The sequence below is a fragment of the Hylobates moloch genome, unplaced genomic scaffold (genome assembly GCF_009828535.3).
Source record: "Hylobates moloch isolate HMO894 unplaced genomic scaffold, HMol_V3 SCAFFOLD_1, whole genome shotgun sequence".
NCBI classification, from domain to species: domain Eukaryota; kingdom Metazoa; phylum Chordata; class Mammalia; order Primates; family Hylobatidae; genus Hylobates; species Hylobates moloch.
The window spans coordinates 19,101,575-19,119,251 of NW_026652276.1; the positions used below are offsets into that span (position 1 = coordinate 19,101,575).

At 41.8% G+C, this 17,677-nt stretch overlaps 1 protein-coding gene across 1 annotated transcript in view; it reads right to left on the reverse strand.

Annotated features, from left to right (window-relative positions):
- Nucleotides 1-11,072: 11,072 nt before the first annotated feature.
- MOGAT1 (monoacylglycerol O-acyltransferase 1) overlaps nt 11,073-17,677 on the reverse strand; it is a 39,576-nt gene continuing 32,971 nt past the window's right edge. The window contains 2 exon segments of the mRNA XM_032753315.1: nt 11,073-11,112; nt 11,114-11,225. Of these exon segments, the coding sequence (XP_032609206.1) occupies nt 11,073-11,112; nt 11,114-11,225 (152 nt within the window).

The following is a 17,677-nucleotide window of genomic DNA, read 5'->3' on the forward strand; positions in this document are numbered from 1 at the left end:
ATCCACCAACAGCTTGCACCGTGCACCTGGAAAAGCCACAGACACTCAATGCCAGCCCTTAAAAGCAGCCAGGAGCAGGGGCTATACCCTGCAAAGCCACAGAGCCAGAGCTTCTCAGGACCATGGGAACCCACTTCTTACATAAGTGTGACCTGGATGTGAGACATGGAGTCAAAGGAGATCGTTTTGGAGCTGTAAGATCCAGCCAACTGCCCCGCTGGATTTCGGACTTTCATGGGGCCTGTAGTCCCTTTGCTGTGGCCAATTTCTCCCATTTGGAGTGGGTATATTTACCCAATGCCTGTATCCCATTGTATCTGGGAAGTAACCAACTTGCTTTTGATTTTACACGCTCATAGGCAGAAGGGACTTGCCTTGTCTCAGAAGAGACTTTGGACTGTGGATTTTTGGGTTAATGCTGGAATGAGTTAAGATTTTGGGGGACTGTTGGGAAGGCATGATTAGTTTTGAAATGTGAGGATGTGGGATTTGGGAGGGGCTGGGGCAGAATGATATGGCTTGGCTGTGTCCCCATCCAAATCTCATCTTGGAAGGGACCCAATAGGAGGTAATTGAATCATGGGACAGGTCTTTCCTGTGCTGTTCTCATGAGAGTGAGTAAGTCTCACAAGACCTAATGGTTTTATAAAGGGGAGTTCCCCTGCACATTCTCTCTTGCCTGCTGCCATGTAAGATATGTCTTGCTTCCCCTTTGCCTTCTGCCATGATTATGAGGCTTTCCCAGCCATGTGCAACTGTGAGTCAATTAAACCTCTTTCCTTTATAAATTACCCAGCTTTGGATATGTCCTTATTAGAAGCATGAAAATGGACTAATATGACTTATAAAGCAGAAATCACTCCTTCAGACTGCCAGGAAAGGGCTAAGAAGAGGCTATACCTTTCTTCAGAGGGATACCATTTCCAAGATAACATTTCATTCAGGCAGCACCAAATGTGTTCCTACCATCTGTGACTGAAATGGACATCCCCCAGGACAAGAACACACCATGAAATGGGGTGTGGAAGAACCTTTAATAGAAAATGTAAAATGTTTAATATGAAATGTGTAATGATTAGGTACCTTCCTCTGCTTGTCTCCTGTCCTTCCTCCTCAGTACCATTTCATCTCTTCCTTTTCAACTCTTCCCTACTTTCCTGGTCCTTGACCTTACCTCTCAGAAAAAACAAGTTCTCAGCGCTTCTTGCAATTCAACTTTCCCATTTCCCCCCTTCTCTTCCTTTTATTTTTCTTTATCCTGGATGATAGACAAAGCAGAATCCAATGTGAAGAGGAAAAAAATAAATAACAGAAGGAGGTAGAAAAGGGAAAGTATGTGGGTTGATGTCTCATCAAATGCTTCCCTGGCTGGAAAGTTTACCCATTGCCTCCAGAGCTCTCAGTGCCTTTAAGGCACAGGTGTGCTTCTGTCCTGGTTTGAAGCAGCAAAATGTGTTACTCTCCATAGAAATGTGGTAAGGCATCCCTAGGTCACATCCCCAGTGCTTCCATGTAATAATGCACTAAGTTCAACCGACCATATCTTATTCAAAACAGAAATCAAATTCATCTTTTTTTTTTTTTTTTTTTTTTTTGAGACAGGGTCTTGCTCTGTCACCCAGGCTGGGGTGCAGTGGCCTGATCTCTGCCCACTGCAACCTCCACCTCCTGGGCTCAAGCCATCTTCCCACTTCAGCTTCCCAAGTAGCTGGGACTACAGGCATGCACCACCATACCCAGCTAAATTTTGTATTTTTTATAGAGACAGGGTTTCTCTATGTTGCCCAAGCTGGTCTTGAACCTCTGAGCTCAAGCAATCCTCCTGCCTCAGCCTTCCAAGGCTGGGATTACAAGCGTGAGCCACTGCACCTAGCCCAAATTCATCTTTCAAGGTATAGTTTGTGGCTAAATGAAACACATTTGCTTTTATTAATGATTTAAAATGTCCTTTGTTTGGGTATTATTTCAATAATAGTAATGAATCTACATCTATATCCAATCTATCTCCATCTATATCTATATTATATACAACATATATAAAGATGTAATGTATAAACCCTATATATAATATATAAACCCTTCTATAAATCTTGTTACAATTCTTTGAGATGAATGAAAATTCTATATTCATAGATCCAATGTTATTTTTAAATTAAGTCTATTTAAAATTACAAATTGTATGATTCTGCACTATATCATCAACCAACCTAAGATAAATTACACCATTCCTTTATTTCAGCAGCACATAAAATGCCAATGCCAGGTCAAATTAAAGATCAAATTTCTTTTACATCTAGAATTTTTTAAGATGTTGTTGGAGAATTAGAGAAGGCAGCGAAGATTCTTCTTAAATTTGGAACATGTAGCTATCATCTTACAAGAACCATGTGTCAAGGTACTTAGAAACACACACCCTTAGTATGCACATGTAAGAAAATGAATTTTTTTTTTTTTTTTTTTTTGAGACAGAGTCTCGCTCTGTCACCCAGGCTGGAGTGCAGTGGCGCGATCTCGGCTCACTGCAAGCTCCGCCTCCTGGGTTCACGCCATTCTCCTGCCTCAGCCTCTCCGAGTAGCTGGGACTACAGGCGCCCGCCACCACGCCTGGCTAATTTTTTTGTATTTTTAGTAGAGACGGGGTTTCACCGTGGTCTCGATCTCCTGATCTCATGATCCGCCCGCCTCGGCCTCCCAAAGTGCTGGGATTACAAGCATGAGCCACCGCGCCCGGCAAGAAAATGAATTTAAAGATACAGTTTTGGAAAGCAGTCTTTCCCCAGCAAATGCTCTATGTGCCATACTAATAGCTACTAAAAATCAAGACTTTTGACCAAACGGGTGTTCTTTTAATTAATTAATTTATTAATTTATTTATTTTTATTTTTATTTTATTGAGACGGGGTCTCCCTCTGTCACCCAGGCTGGAGTGCAATGGTGTGATCTCAGCTCACTGCAAGCTCCACCTCCCAGGTTCAAATGATTCTCCTGCCTCAGCCTCCCGAGTAGCTGGGATTACAGGTGCCTGCTACCATGCCCAGCTAATTTTTGTATTTTTAATAGAGACAGGGTTTCACCATGTTGGCTAGGCTGGTTTTGAACTCCTGACCTCAGGTGATCTGCCCGCCTTGGCCTCTCGGTGTTGGGATTACAGTCATGAGCCACCGCACCTAGCTAGCTGTTCTTTTTAAATGCTTAACTTTGACAACAAATGTTAGTCAATTTATGAAGCTTTTTGGCTTTGTCCCTTTAATGATGGACATACCATTTTGCCATTGCATAAAGAGTCCCCAGGTGTTGTCTTCAGTGCTGAGGATGGCTGCCGTGTCCATTGGATTTTGGAAAAGAGGGCTGTTCAAAAATGACTTTAGAATAGAATCGCAGCTTAGATAGACCCAAAAAGAACCTTAGCCTTCCTGTCTCATCCGCTCCCTTTTTTTTTTTTTTTTTTTTTTTGAGACAGAGTCTTACTCTGTTGCTCAGGCTGGAGCGCAGTGGTGGGATCTTAGTTCACTGCAACTTCCACCTCCTGGGTTCAAGCAATTCTTCTGCCTCAGCCTCCCAAGTAGCTGGGACTATAGGCATGCGCCACCATGCCCCGCTAATTTTTTTTTTTTTTTTTTGTATTTTTAGTAGAGATGGGGTTTCACCATGTTGGCCAGGATGGTCTCGATCTCTTGACCTTGTGATCCACCCGCCTCGGCCTCCCAAAGTGCTGGGATTACAAGTGTGAGCCACCACGCCCGCCCTCTTCCTCTTCTTTGATAGGTAAAGGGTATGCAGTTACTTATCCAGAATCTCACAGCAAGCATCACATACCCTCAAGGCTCTCGGGTCCTATATCCAGAGCATGGGGTCTGGCCAGAGGACCCAGCATTACTGTGCTAAGCCCCACCGCTCACCATCAGGGTTGCTTCAAGCACAGTTTTTAACCCCTTGGACCCCAGTCTATAGGATAAAAACAGTACCAACCTCCTAGGGATATTTTAAGAGCTAAATGTCACAACATACGTAAAATATTTAACCCTGTATCTGGCGCCTTTTAGATAATTGATTGGCAAATGTTGACTATTGTTTTATATGTTAACATAATACATACTTAGTTTTATGCTACAGTATTAATAAAATATTGGGGAAAAATTAAAGTCAAGCGGTAGTTTACACCATAATACAACAACAGCATGTTCTTTATCCAATAAAATACTACTTCTTTTTTTTTTTTTTTTTTTTTTGAGACGGAGTCTCGCTCCGTCGCCCAGGCTGGAGTGCAGTGGCACGATCTCGGCTCACTGCAACCTCTGCCTCCTGGGTTCCAGCAATTCTCCTGTCTTAGACTCCAGAGTAGCTGGGATTACAGGCACCTGCCACCACGCCTGGCTAATTTTTGTGTTTTTAGTAGAGACGGGGTTTCACCTTATTGGTCAGGCTGGTTTCCAACTGCTGACCTCAGGTGATCCACCTGCCTCAGCCTCCCAAAGTGCTGAGATTACAGGCGTAAGCCGCCATGCCTGGCTAAAATACTTTAAAAAGAGTATTGAAAACACTGATTTTGATGATGAACACCAGGAACATGAACAGGCGTCACAAATCAAGGTAGAAGCTTCGTCCTACAAGGCGCTGACATCCAAAAGGAGGCAACTTCATTCTTGACACAGAAAGGAATTTCACTTTTACCTTCTTCTATTGTTTTGGCTAGTGTCTGACTGACTAGATTTTATACCACAGCTTTATTGAGATATAATTCACATACCATCAAATTTACCCACTTAAAAAGGAGAATTTCGGGGGTGTAGTATATTCTCAGCATTGTGCAACCATGACCATGATTAATTTTAGAACATTTTTCATCACCCCAAAAGAAACCCCATGCCCATTAGCAGTGATTGACTTGATTTGTAATTGGCAATCTTTTCTACTAGTTTTTGAATATTTCTGAATCCGAGGAGCCTCTTTCTCCAGCCATATGAGACCACAGCGGTTGGCCGACTCATTTCCTCCTGCCAGCCCCAGTTCTTCTTTCATTCCTGTCCACCTGCAGATGTCAGTTAACCCCACCCCACTTTCTGCTGTATTTTATATTCCATCAAGAGAATTTAAAGTACTGACTCCTCACTCTGACAATTTGCAATGCTCACAATTTCACACCAGTTTCGTCACCGATATTCATCCTTAAGTCTAAATTAATTCAGCCTCGCCAAAGTGTGGGAGATGAAAAACATTCTATCCAGGTTGAAAGCCACACTCATACATCATCACTCAGGCATAAAAACACATTTATTGGTCAAAACTTTTACAAATGGAAAGCTTTTAAAAAACATACAACAAATCCCATATAGAAAATATACAAATTTCACATTCTCCTATAAAGATTTTAACAAATAATAAACAGTGCTATTCCATAGTTTTGAATGATAGAAAGGAGGAAGCTTCTGAAATAAATTCCACCTATTTTTATTTAGGGAATTAAATTATTTCTCAGAAACACATGACTAAATATTATTGTGATCCTGGAGAAATTCCAGTAGCAATTTGTTTCATATATATATATTTATATAATTTGTGTTTTATATATATGTAAAACGTGTGCATGTGTGTGGGTGTGTGTGTATATGCACATATACACACATACATACACCAAGAAAGTGAGATAATCATTTCAGCTCACTGCATTTCTTGGAAGAACAGAAATAAGTGAGAAAGGCGGAGGAAAAGGCAGAGTTATCAGATAAACCTACACCTCCAATTACATGTTATTGTCTTGACAGATAAAAGGCCAGGCAGAGACCATAAGATACAGGCAGAAATTACCTGGAGGATCATTCACTCCTAACTGTATTTACCTAGGAAAGAACAGAGTCCAGGTCACCTAGTCAGTTACTAGAAGATCAGAGGCTGAAGGACTATCTAAAACAGAAGGCTGAAGAGTAGAAAAGAGTGTGGCAACCAGGTTCTCATTCTCTGATTGTCCCCACATCACTGCAAACCCACATTGCAGGGTCTGGAATCCAACCAGAAAGATCTAAGGCTCCAAGTTGGTCTGGAAATGGAGTAGGAGAGAATTAAGCAGCCTTGGGGAACGCCAGTAACATCAGGTTCATGTCTGTTCTCAAGAGAGCCTAAGATGATCCTTAACCAGAATCTAAGAGCTATAAAAATAAAAATTAAAAAAAAAAAAAAAAAAAAAAGAAGCAGCTGTGATAACTCAGCTGAATGAGGCTGGAGCCAGAATTGAGCCTGGGCTTAGTACCATCAATGAGGTGACAGAAGCTCGGCCTCCACCTGTGTCTGAGTAATAGGATTGCTCTGGCCTGCACTAATGATCACAACACGACTGATGGGGAAGATTTGTTTCTGGGTCCGTCAGTTGTCATGGACATATGACACCTTGCCTTATTCACTGCTCCAATACATAAGGCTCTAGAGGCTAAACTTGTTGTTGAAAACTTGGACTTTTCCCAAGACACAGCACCAAAATAGATCTTACAAAAGAGAAAAATCAACAATGTGGTATACCGGCCCCCAAAAAGAAAAATATTCTCAATGCCAATAAGACAGCTTGATTCTGCCCTGGTTAATCCCTTGCTTCAAGTGGATTTTTAATTACACTCTTTTTTTTTTTTGACACTTCTGTTTTATAGGAGGATTTTTAGGTTTATTAATCAGCAATCATGGACTAGGAGTACCTCCTGCTCAATCTAGGGAAGAGAAATAGGAACATGGAGTCACTTTTAATCTGCATGAAACTTCACTGGGGTTCAACTGCTTCATCGGCAGAAGGAATAATTAGACAGATGATGAAGTCCCTTCTAGTGCTAAAACTTGGCTTCTTTGACACAATCCACCAGATTTCCAGGTTAGTGCCACAAACATTCCCCAAGAGACTACTAGAGACCTCCTCTGTCGGGGTCAGGATTGAAATGCAAACAAGACACAGATTCTGCTACTGAAGAACTCATCATCCTATGGGTTAACGTGGATTAAGATCAACTTTCTCCTTTTGATATAAGGTAGTAAGGCCCTAAGCTGGAGGTGTTTGGGAAGGATTGACTATAATAATAAAAATATAAGGTACTAGAGAAATCTCTTTGTTTTAAATATAAATAACTGCTTCTGTGTTTGCTGTCCTAGAGAAACAGAACAACTGGGTGGTTATTTTAGAAGTCGCCCTGTTTTTCTCCCTTACAAAGATATACAAATTCTACTTGAAGTAACTCCTCCAGCCCTACAAATAGACATTTGGCTACTTAGGTTAAAAAACACAAATATGAGAACTAGCCGTCTTGGGCTATTGACAAAGCAACCAATCAACAAATCTTGCCAATGGTGTCTCTTGTCAGAGGAAAAGAATATGAGCTAATGTACCCCAAAACTGTTTTCATATTTATCACAAACTTTAGTAGCCTGCATCAGTGAGATAGTTTGAAAGAGATGTAAAGTTATAGATGTGTGGACATGATAACCAGATTCCACCTCCATGTTTCCCATGATAGAAACGTACATTCTACCGAAAGCAGGGATGTCACTTTTAATCCTATGCATACAATAAAGGTTTACCCATCATCCCTAACATATGCACATTTTGATGTTTTCATAGTAGTTGCAAGGGATTTGCAGCAAAACATCTAGCATCACTTACTGTTCCCGTTTGAAAAGAGCAAACTGGGCTGGCCTTCATAAGCACTGAAGCTGCAACCTTCATCGTGAGCATAATGACTTAGCTGGTCATCAACAATTTCATATGCTTCTAGCTGCAAGACAAAAGCAATGACTCAGGCTGCACCCAGGGTGCAATGGAAACACAGGGAAAAATGTCCAAATCAAACAGCATACATGCGCATTTTCCCAAGGAAATGTTTCTCTTACAGTGTTCTAGGGTTATTTCTGTTATCATTGTTTTGCTTTACTGTTTAAAAAAAAAAAAAAAATTTTTTTTTTTTTTTTGAGATGGAGTTTCACTCTTTTCACCCAGGCTGGAGTGTAGTGGCGCAATCTCGCCTCACTGCAACCTCTGCCTCCTGGGTTCAAGCGATTCTCCTGCCTCAGCCTCCTGAGTAGCTGGGATTACAGGCACGCACCACCATGCCTGGCTAATTTTTGTATTTTCAGTAGAGATGGGGTTTCACTATGTTGAAACCCACCAGGCTGGTCTCGAACTCCTGACCTCAGGTGATCCACCCACCTTGGCCTCCCAAAGTGCCGGGATTGTAGGCATAAGCCACCGCACTCGGCTGCTGTTTAAAATTTATGTGCAATTACCTAGTTGATGGGAACCTTTACAGTGGAAGATATCTCCATCAAGCCATACTAGTGAACATGGCCAACATTTGTCTGGTAGCAAAAATTCATATGAAAAAATTCATTAGCGATCTACAGGACTATATGAAACTTACAGGTATACTTTGAATACATAAAAAGACTTCTGGCATGGCCAAATTAAGACCTCTAGAGATTGTAATATGTGAAGAGATAACCCATCCTACATACCCTCTGCCATGTGTACTGAAAAATAACATTTTATGTATGCCAAAATTAAAGTTGGTTATGTCTAGACTTTTTAATGGCAAAATTCTAGATAATTTCATGCGAGCAAATTTTTTTCACTTTTTAATGCCTCTGATTTACAAGCATGGGCTTTAACTGCCTGCTAGATAACCCAGCGGATGTTGGGTGGTCAGCTTGGCCTCCTCACTACTAGGTGTGAGATTAAAACGCATACCTCTGTGAAATTGCAAAAGATGACGTGGCATGGGCTTTTCATAAACTTCTCCAAGGGGATACAACTCATGAGTTTTAAAAAATAAGTTAAAGGTCCTGCTTTGACCAAAATTGAACTAATTTCAAGCCCACAGGTCAGTGGACCCCTGGGTTGCTCAACTAGGGTGAAGTCAAAGGGATTCTGGCCCGAAAAACTTCATGTAGAACAATTGAGAAGTTCCAGGCTTTTTGTAGGTGACATGCTCTCCTTCTTAAGGCGTTACCCAGCATGACTGTATTTTGCTGTGACTAAACCCCAATCCAGCCTCTAGCCCAGAGCTGAATATTTAAAAATTGGAAGCCCGAAGACATATTACCAATAAATTGGGAGGCAGCTCCCTGAAGTTGCCTTACGAACACCTAGAGAAGAGGAAGCACAAAAGCAAACATCTAGCAGTGGACACGGGTTGGAAACGAGACATTCTTCTTGTCGAATGACTAGTTACTTAACACTTAGTGACTAATTATCAGAAACTCTTTCTGACTTGCTCCCTATGAATTGGCTTATGGTATTATTGATTACTGGTTCAGAGCAATCAGACACAGCAAGTATTCTCCTTCTGCAAGTGGGTCTTATCTTAAAACAGGTCTCATCCTATGGTACAGCTTTAAAAATTCTCTGCTTAATGGAAAAGTTTGTTTGCATGTTCAGCTATAAATGCATTCGTCAAACAAGTACTTATTTTGTGCCTACTAAGCGCCATAAGCTGACCTGGGCACTGAGCGGATGTCAGTAAACAGGAAGGACAAGGTCCCTGCTCATGCTGGGTCAGAGAAGAGCCCTAAGCCCGGCGAACTGTGAACTGGACGTATCTCACCAGGGAGGACACTTTCTTTTTCTTTCTGTTTTCTTTTTTTTGAGACGGATTCTCACCCTGTCGCCCAGGCTGGAGTGCAGTGGTGCAATCTCCGCTCACCGCAACCTCTGCCTCCCAGGTTTAAGCAATTCTCCGGTCTCGGCCCCCTGAGTAGCTGGGACTACAGGCGCCTGCCACCACACCCAGCTAATTTTTGTATTTTTAGTAGAGACGGGGTTTCACCATGTTGGTCAGGCTGGTCTCGAACTCCTGACCTCAGGTGATCCACCGGCCTCATCCTCCCAAAGTGCTGGGATTACAGGCGTGAGCCACCATGCCTAGCCGGCACTTTCTTTTAGAGATTATTTTATAATGAAAAGGCCATTCAGGAAGCAAATTAAAACCATTTCTCTTAGCATGAAAACTTTTTGGAATTTCCTGATATGGAATTTCAAGTATTTCTAGTCCTGAATCATGTGCAAAAACATATCTTCCAAATAGATTTCCTTCTCTACAGCAAAGGAGCATGATTCTAAGCATGAAGAGAAATGAGGAGCCATTCTCCTGTCCACATGAGTTTTCGTATGACAGATTCATCCCATTTTGAAAATGGCAAAAAATCCTGCACTATTGTTTAAAAATTTGTTGTTGATATGACCAAAGGCTCAAACTATCTAAGTATTAAAAGTATCTTTATTCACTAACAAATGTCCTGTTCAAGCAGAAAAAAATATTTCCTCTAGCTGTATATGGCACACTATTTTACACAGTGTCTTCCAAATGGGCTGGCTGTGCTGAACAACAGTTGTCGCACTTTGTGAAAACACCACCTTAAGTTATTGTGATGTTTAGTAAGAGGGTCTAATTATTAATATTTTTTTTTGAGACAGAGTCTCACTCTGTCTCCCAGGCTGGAGTGCAATGGCACGATCTCGGCTCACTGCAACCTCCACCTCCCAGGTTCAAACGATTCTCCTTCCTTAGCCTCCCTAGTAGCTGGGATTACGGGTGCCCACCACAATGCCCAGCTAATTTTTGTATTTTTAGTAGAGTTGGGGTTTCACCATGTTGGCCAGGCTGGTCTCAAACTCCTGACCTCAAGTGATCTACCTGCCTCGGCCTCCCAAAATGCTGGGATTACAGGCATGAGCCACTGTGCCCGGCCGGGTGTAATTATTTTTTGAAGCTTTCTTTTGTTTTTCAGAGCACATGAATAATTCTAAACCTGTTCATAACCTGTAAGATGATTTTGCCTTCATAGGCAAGGAAAATTATTAGATGTCTTATAGTCATCTCCAGCCTTATCCTACAGTCATCTACTGTGTTTTTATTTACCACAGATACACCAACATTCATCACCATAAATAATACTTTTCTGTTGCAAATTTGATGCCACAGGCAAAAGAAAAAAAAAAGTCTTTAAAATATTTATTCTCACAATAGGATGATCTCTTGTCCTTCTTTATGCCTTATTACAGTCAAGTCATTTATTTTTATTTTTTTATTTTTTTTTTAACAGTCAAGTCATTTTAAAACAAGAGTCTCGTGCTCTGGAATGCCATACTCCTTTGTGTTCCTCAAATAATTTCCTAAGTTCCTCCGTATAGGTCTGATGTAACTCCTCAATCTGCTCCTGTGTCGGGTGCAGAGTCTGATGAACAGGGATTGGGCGGCCAACTGCAAAAACAGGGACTACATCATACGTGAGGAACTAAAACCACTCCACCACAGACCGCCGCCCCTAATGCACAGCTGTGAACACAACTGCCAATCAGAATCCCTCCAGCCTGCTCACTCCAATCCTTGTTTCATTTCACTGGCTGCCTGCAGTGGTCACACCACTCCATTTGATAACAAATAAAGAACTTTCCTCCTCAGCAGACACTGGATTGTCGGGACCCTGGTGGTTTTGACTTTGAGTCAAATGAGCTACTGTGCTGACTGCAGCTGGGAGGTGAGTGGACATAGCTGTGCGTCCACGTCACCAGCTTCCTCCCTCTGGAACAGTTGACAGCCAGACCACAGTGCCCTGATTATTACTGACTGAATCCTCACGTCACGTGGCAGTCCTCTAGTCTGACTCTTTTTTTTTTTTTTTTTTTTGAGACAGAGTCTTACTCTGTCACCCAGGCTGGAGTCCAGTGGCACAGTCTCTGCTCACTGCAAACTCCGCCTCCGGAGTTCAAGCGATTCTCTTGCCTTAACCTCCCACTGAGTAGCTGGGATTACGGGCTCCCACCACCATGCCCGGCTAATTTTTTTTTTTGTATTTTCAGTAGAGATGAGGTTTTGCCATGTTGGCCAGGCTGGTCTTGAACTCCTGACCTCAAGCTGGAATTACAAGCGTGAGCCACTGGCCAGGCCCAGTCTGCCTCTTTTAAGTGTCTTTCTAAACAATTAAAAAATACATATCTTCACAGCTAAGTATCTATATTAGAGAAATACACATAAATGACGTGGATTCCATTGTTTGTAATAGTGGGTAACTGAAAAACAGCTACCATCTCAATAGAAAAACTGTTAAATAAACCATGTAATAGTCATTCAATAGAATCCTAGGCAGAAATTTTTAAACAATGAAATAATATAAATATGTGTACACATACACAAATACAGATGTCTAAAATGTATTAAGTGGAAAAATAATTTGTAAAATAATACAGTATGATCCATATTTGAAAAAAAGTTTATATTCCTAGAATTATTATACGTTTTTAGTGCATGGAAAAAAGTCCGGAAAGAGAGAGAAACATAAAAGTTCCTTTTTGGTAAGGAAGTAGGGATGGGGAAATTTCACTCTAACTGTATTATATAAATTTTCTATAAATGAGAATGCATTTGTGTTTTTCCAAATACACTAATTAAAAACAAATCTGGCAACCTCTATACATTTTTTAAAAGGTGTTTATGTAACATCTCACTTGTCTCTGATTTTTAGAAAATACAAAAATTCCCATGGCTTTGGCTCTTGCACTCACTGCGCCACCTGCTGGTCGGATGCTGCTACTGATGCCAAGGGTTGAAAATGCACAGGATGGCCGGGAGCAGTGTCTCACGCTTGTAATCCCAACACTTTGGGAGGCTGAGGCGGGTGGATCACCTGAGGTCAGGAGTTCGACACTAGCCTTACCAACATGACGAAACCCCGTCTCTACTAAAAATACAAAAATTAGCCGGACGTGGTGGCGGGCACCTGTAATCCCAGCTATCCGGGAGGCTGAGGCAGGAGAACCTCTAGAACCCAGGAGGCAGAGGTTGCAGTAAGACCGGATTGTGCCATTGCACTTCAGCCTGGGGGACAGAGCAAGACTCCATCTCAAAACAAACAAGCAAACAAGCAACAACAACAACAACAAAAAGAAAATGTACAGGAACTTACAATGAGGCAGCAAACTGCTGCCTCTGACCTCATTAGCTTGGGCATAAGGTCAGGTGGGCTCTAGGTAATGAACAGGACCCACAGTAGAGCGACCTTTGTCCTATCCTGAGTCACCCCATGTCACATACGAGGTTCTGATTCATGTCAGTAAGAGTAGGTGGTTAGCTAAGCAAAATATGAACAAATGTTAAGTCACAGAGAAGGAAGAAAGTGATAAATGACATCAGTATGGGAGTTGAGGGGGCACAGAGGACACACACACATACATACATCCTTACTGCAGCATTAATATTCTCAAACTGCTAAGAATTTAACCAGATATAGCCTTGAAAAGCTCATGTGGTTTTCTTTGATAGCTTGGATGTCACATTTATACATAGTAAACATAAGTCCTGTTTAACCCAACACAAAGAAATGGAAACAACCATCTCACTGTCAATTGTGGTTGGAAAAATGCACTAGCAGAGGCTAATGTAGTGATGAGGTGGAACTGGGAGCGGGAGTTGCACAAAAACACAAGGCTGGGCTGGGTCTAGTCCCGGCTCACAAGTAAGTGCCCCGAGCAGGTGACTTTCTCTCCGGCCTTAATTTCCTTTCCCTTTCCCTTTCCCCTTCCCTTCCTTCCCTTCCTTCCCTCCCTCTTTCTCTTTCTTTTTCCTTTCCTTTCTCTTTATTTTCTTTTCCTTTCCTTTTCTTTCTTTCTCTCTCTCTTTCTTTCTTTCTTTCTCTCTTTCTTCTTCCTTCCTTCTGTTTCTCTCTCTCTTTCTTTCTCTTTCTTTCCCCTCCCTCCCTTCCTTCCTTCCTTTCTTCCTTCCTTGTCTTTCTTTCTGTCTCTCTTTCTTTCTGAAACGGAGTCTCGGTCTGTCAACCATGCTAGACTGTAATGGTGCGATCTCGGCTCACTGCAGCCTCCGCCTCCTGGATTCAAGCAATTTTCATGCCTCAGCCTCCCAAGTAGCTGAGATTACAGGCGTGTGCCACCATGCCCAGCCAATTTTTTTGTATTTTTAGTAGAGACAGGGTTCACTATGTTGGCTTTGCTGGCTTCAAATTTCTGGCTTCAAGTGATCTACCAGCCTCAGCCTCTCAAAGTGCTAGGTCAGCATGAGCCACCACAGCCAGCCTCTCTGGCCTTAATTTTCACATGCATAGGATAAAAGAGTAGAATTCCAAGATCTTGAAGCTTTCTTCCAGCACTGAGCTTTACTGTTGTTTGAGGAAGATATTGAGAAATCTACATGTAAATCTACTAGCAAATTTGTGGCTTTATTAAAATAGGTTCTGTTTTCTTAGTGAAATTATTCCAGTGAGAGAGGTCAATGTAACTATTCAGGGTGGGGGTGAGGGACCAATAAAAAGACTCAGTGGTCTAAGAAGATGAAGTGTGTTCTTCTCTACTTCAGCTAGTACTCGTACATTCTGAATTAGTGAGTCTTCTTTCCTCTGAGCTATCCTACAGCTAATTTCAATCCTGTTCTTTTCTCATTAATTGTTTTACTACATTTCAGATGGTTCTTTCAGAGAGCTCAACATGCTCATATGGAATGAATTCTTTTTTTTTTTTTTTTTTCTAGACAGAGTTTTGCTCTTTCTCCCAGGCTGGAGTGAAGTGGCACGATCTCAGCTCACTGCAACCTCCGCCCCCGAGGTTCAAGCGATTCTCCTGCCTCAGCCTCCCAAGTAGTTGGAATTACAGGCACGCACCACCATGCCAGGCTAATTTTTGTATTTTTAGTAGAGACAGGGTTTCGCCATGTTGGTCAGGCTGGTCTCAAACTCCTGACCTTGGGTTATCCACCTGCCTCGGCCTCCCGAAGTGCTGGGATTATAGGCGTGAGCCACCACACCTGGCCTAGAGTGAATTTGTAATCATAAGACTTATCCCTTTAAACCGTGAGATAGACATAATCTTCTTGTCTTTGCCTTATTTAGTTGTAGGAAAAGTGAGGAGCTCAAAGTTCCTAAACTACACTCAAAAAAGCCCGGGAAATTAATACGACTTAAACCCACATTCCTGCCCCTGCTTCTTAAACTAACCCCAAACCGGCTTAGAGAGTAAGAAATCTTTCTCAATTGCATTTTAGGGATGAAGCCAGAAGTAACACAACACAGATCATAATCATACCTTTACTAAATGATTCAAAAAAGCCCATCTCGGGGAAATGAGGTTGAAAGCTACCAGCCTATTAGCAGTGGAAAATAACCTGCTATTATGAGTTCAGTTCCAATATAGCTGCCCTGAAGCTAACTTGTGACTATATTGGAAATAAAGCTATTATTTATCGAGGGTCTACTAGATGTTATTAAGTCAAATCCCCGGAAAAACCTAGCAAGACACCCATTATTGTCCCTGTTTTACAAATGAGAACAATGGGCACAAGAAGGCTAATTAATTAGCCAGCCCATGGAAAAACACCACAAACCCAAATGATGGTGTCAGAAATATAAAACTTCAGGGGATGGGCTCCAGCCAAAAGACAGAGAGATGAGGACATTGAGGTATCCATGCCCCCTCTTGGCTCTAAGACGGTCACTTCACCTTCTGCAAAAGGGAGGACAGATGGAGAGAATAGCTGATTAGGGCCTTGGCTCTGAGGGCCCCTAACTTCTTCAAATCCTAGCCCTATTGTCAGAGGCACTGGAACCAGTGCAACTCCATCTTGAATAGGGGCTGGGTAAAATAAGGCTGAGACCTACTGGGCTGCATTCCCAGGTGGTTAAGGCATCCTAAGTCATAGGATGAGATATGAGGTTGGCACAAGATACAGGTCACAAAGACCTTGCTGATAAAACAGTTTGCAGTAAAGAAGTCGGCCACAACCCACCAAAACCAAGATGGCAACGTGTGACCTCTGGTCATCCTCACTGCTACACTCCCATTAGTGCCATGACAGTTTACAAATGCCATGGCAACATCAGGAAGTTACCCTCTATGGTCTAAAAAGGGGAAGCATAAGGAATCCACCCTTTGTTTTGCATATAATCAAGAAATAACCAAAAAAAAAAAAAAAAAAAAAACCATGCTCTGTCTACGGAGTGGCCATTCTTTTATTCCCTTACTTTCCTAATAAACTTGCTTTCACTTTATGGGCTTGCCCTGAATTCTTTCTTGCATGAGATCCAAGAGCCTTCTCTTGGGGTATGAATCTGGACCCCTCTCCTGTAACACTATCATAACCTACCCCTAATCCCTTAGGCCCAACACTCAATTACTCGGGGTCTCAGCCTGCATCAAAGACCTGATGAATTATAAGCTTTCATCACATTTTACTCTTACTTATCATGAGAGCTCAAGGTCCTCATCTGTGAGACCAGTATAAAAAACATCCCTGCCATACCCAACTCCAGTGTTGTGAGGGTCAAATAAAAAGATCTACTTGGAATTGTTCCATACTGAGTTATTGCAAATTGGGATACTCTTAAAAGGGTCCCTGGAGCCCTAGAAGACCAGAATTTTCTCTCTCCACAGAAAGATCTTTTTAGTACTAAGGAGAAGAAAAAACATTTTCAACATAAGACTAAGTTAGTTGAAACTTCTGCAAAACTCCCTTTTTACAAAACAAAGGGGGAAAAAACTCAGCTGTATCAGGCTGCTCTTAGAAATAGAATTCCTTGCCCTGGAAAAAAAGCTGCCAACGCCTACTTGTGACAGAGTCAGGAATCATAGCTTTTGTTTATGTTTCACTGCTTTTTATAGCTGGTATGCTCAACTGCTCCATTTTCCAATTCCATCCAACAATTCAAGATTAGTTATGCATGTATTGCCTTACACAGCTATCTTGCTCCCGTTTCTACGGTGCTATGCTGTACCTAAGATGAGGGAGCTTTGTGGGCTTGTGGTATACAAGCTGGAAAGGCATTTAGAAGTGGGCATTATTTTTTTCTCATAGAGGCAACCAGTAGATTTTTCATAGCAAAAAAAAAAAAAAATCTTTGTTTTATTATTCAGTAATTATTAAGATTCTGTAGAGTTGATTATTCTAATAGTCTCATGCAGGAATTGCTCTCCAAGATGCTACATAGCTGTATATTAGAGAAAAAACAGGCAGGGGCTGTGTGGCCGACAAGGGTTAAAAGGAGCAGGAACCTGGGTGTCAGATGAAGCCAGAACACAAATCAGGGCTCACCCGTGGCTTATGGTGGAGGCTCAAAAGATGCCCAATGTCAGCATGTGTACATATGAGTATGTGTATATAGGTCCACACACAGACACACTCACTCATGAACGTTCATTGAGCACTTGATATGTTGTCCTGGGTACTGAAAGGTGGAAGAATATGCCACCCTAAAATATGCCACTTTGGCACAGAGATTATTTTGAGCTAAAAGCACTAAAAACAAACAAAAAAAAACAAAACAAACAAACAAAAAGAACCCTCAGGTACAAGAAGGGCCCTCTAACCTCCTCTTTTCTTCCTGAAAGCAGGAAACAAAATTCCTCTGTAAAAGATGCCCTCCGTGTGGTAGGAAGGAAGGAACATTATCACCAGAGATGTGGAGACCGGCCAAGAGAAATCTGTTCAGACCTTACTAAAGTAACTCTTATCTTCCTTTAGTCTCCTCATTTACTTTAGCTGTTTTTCCACAATTGCCTTTCTTTGTTCAACCTTGTATATAAACTCAGCCCTTGCCACTTCTTTGGGTCTTCATTTTCTTATGAGAGTTCCCACATACTTGCAAAAATCTGCATGCCTTTCTCCTGTTGGTTCATGTCAACTTCATTCTCAGGCCCAGCCAGTGACCCTAAGAG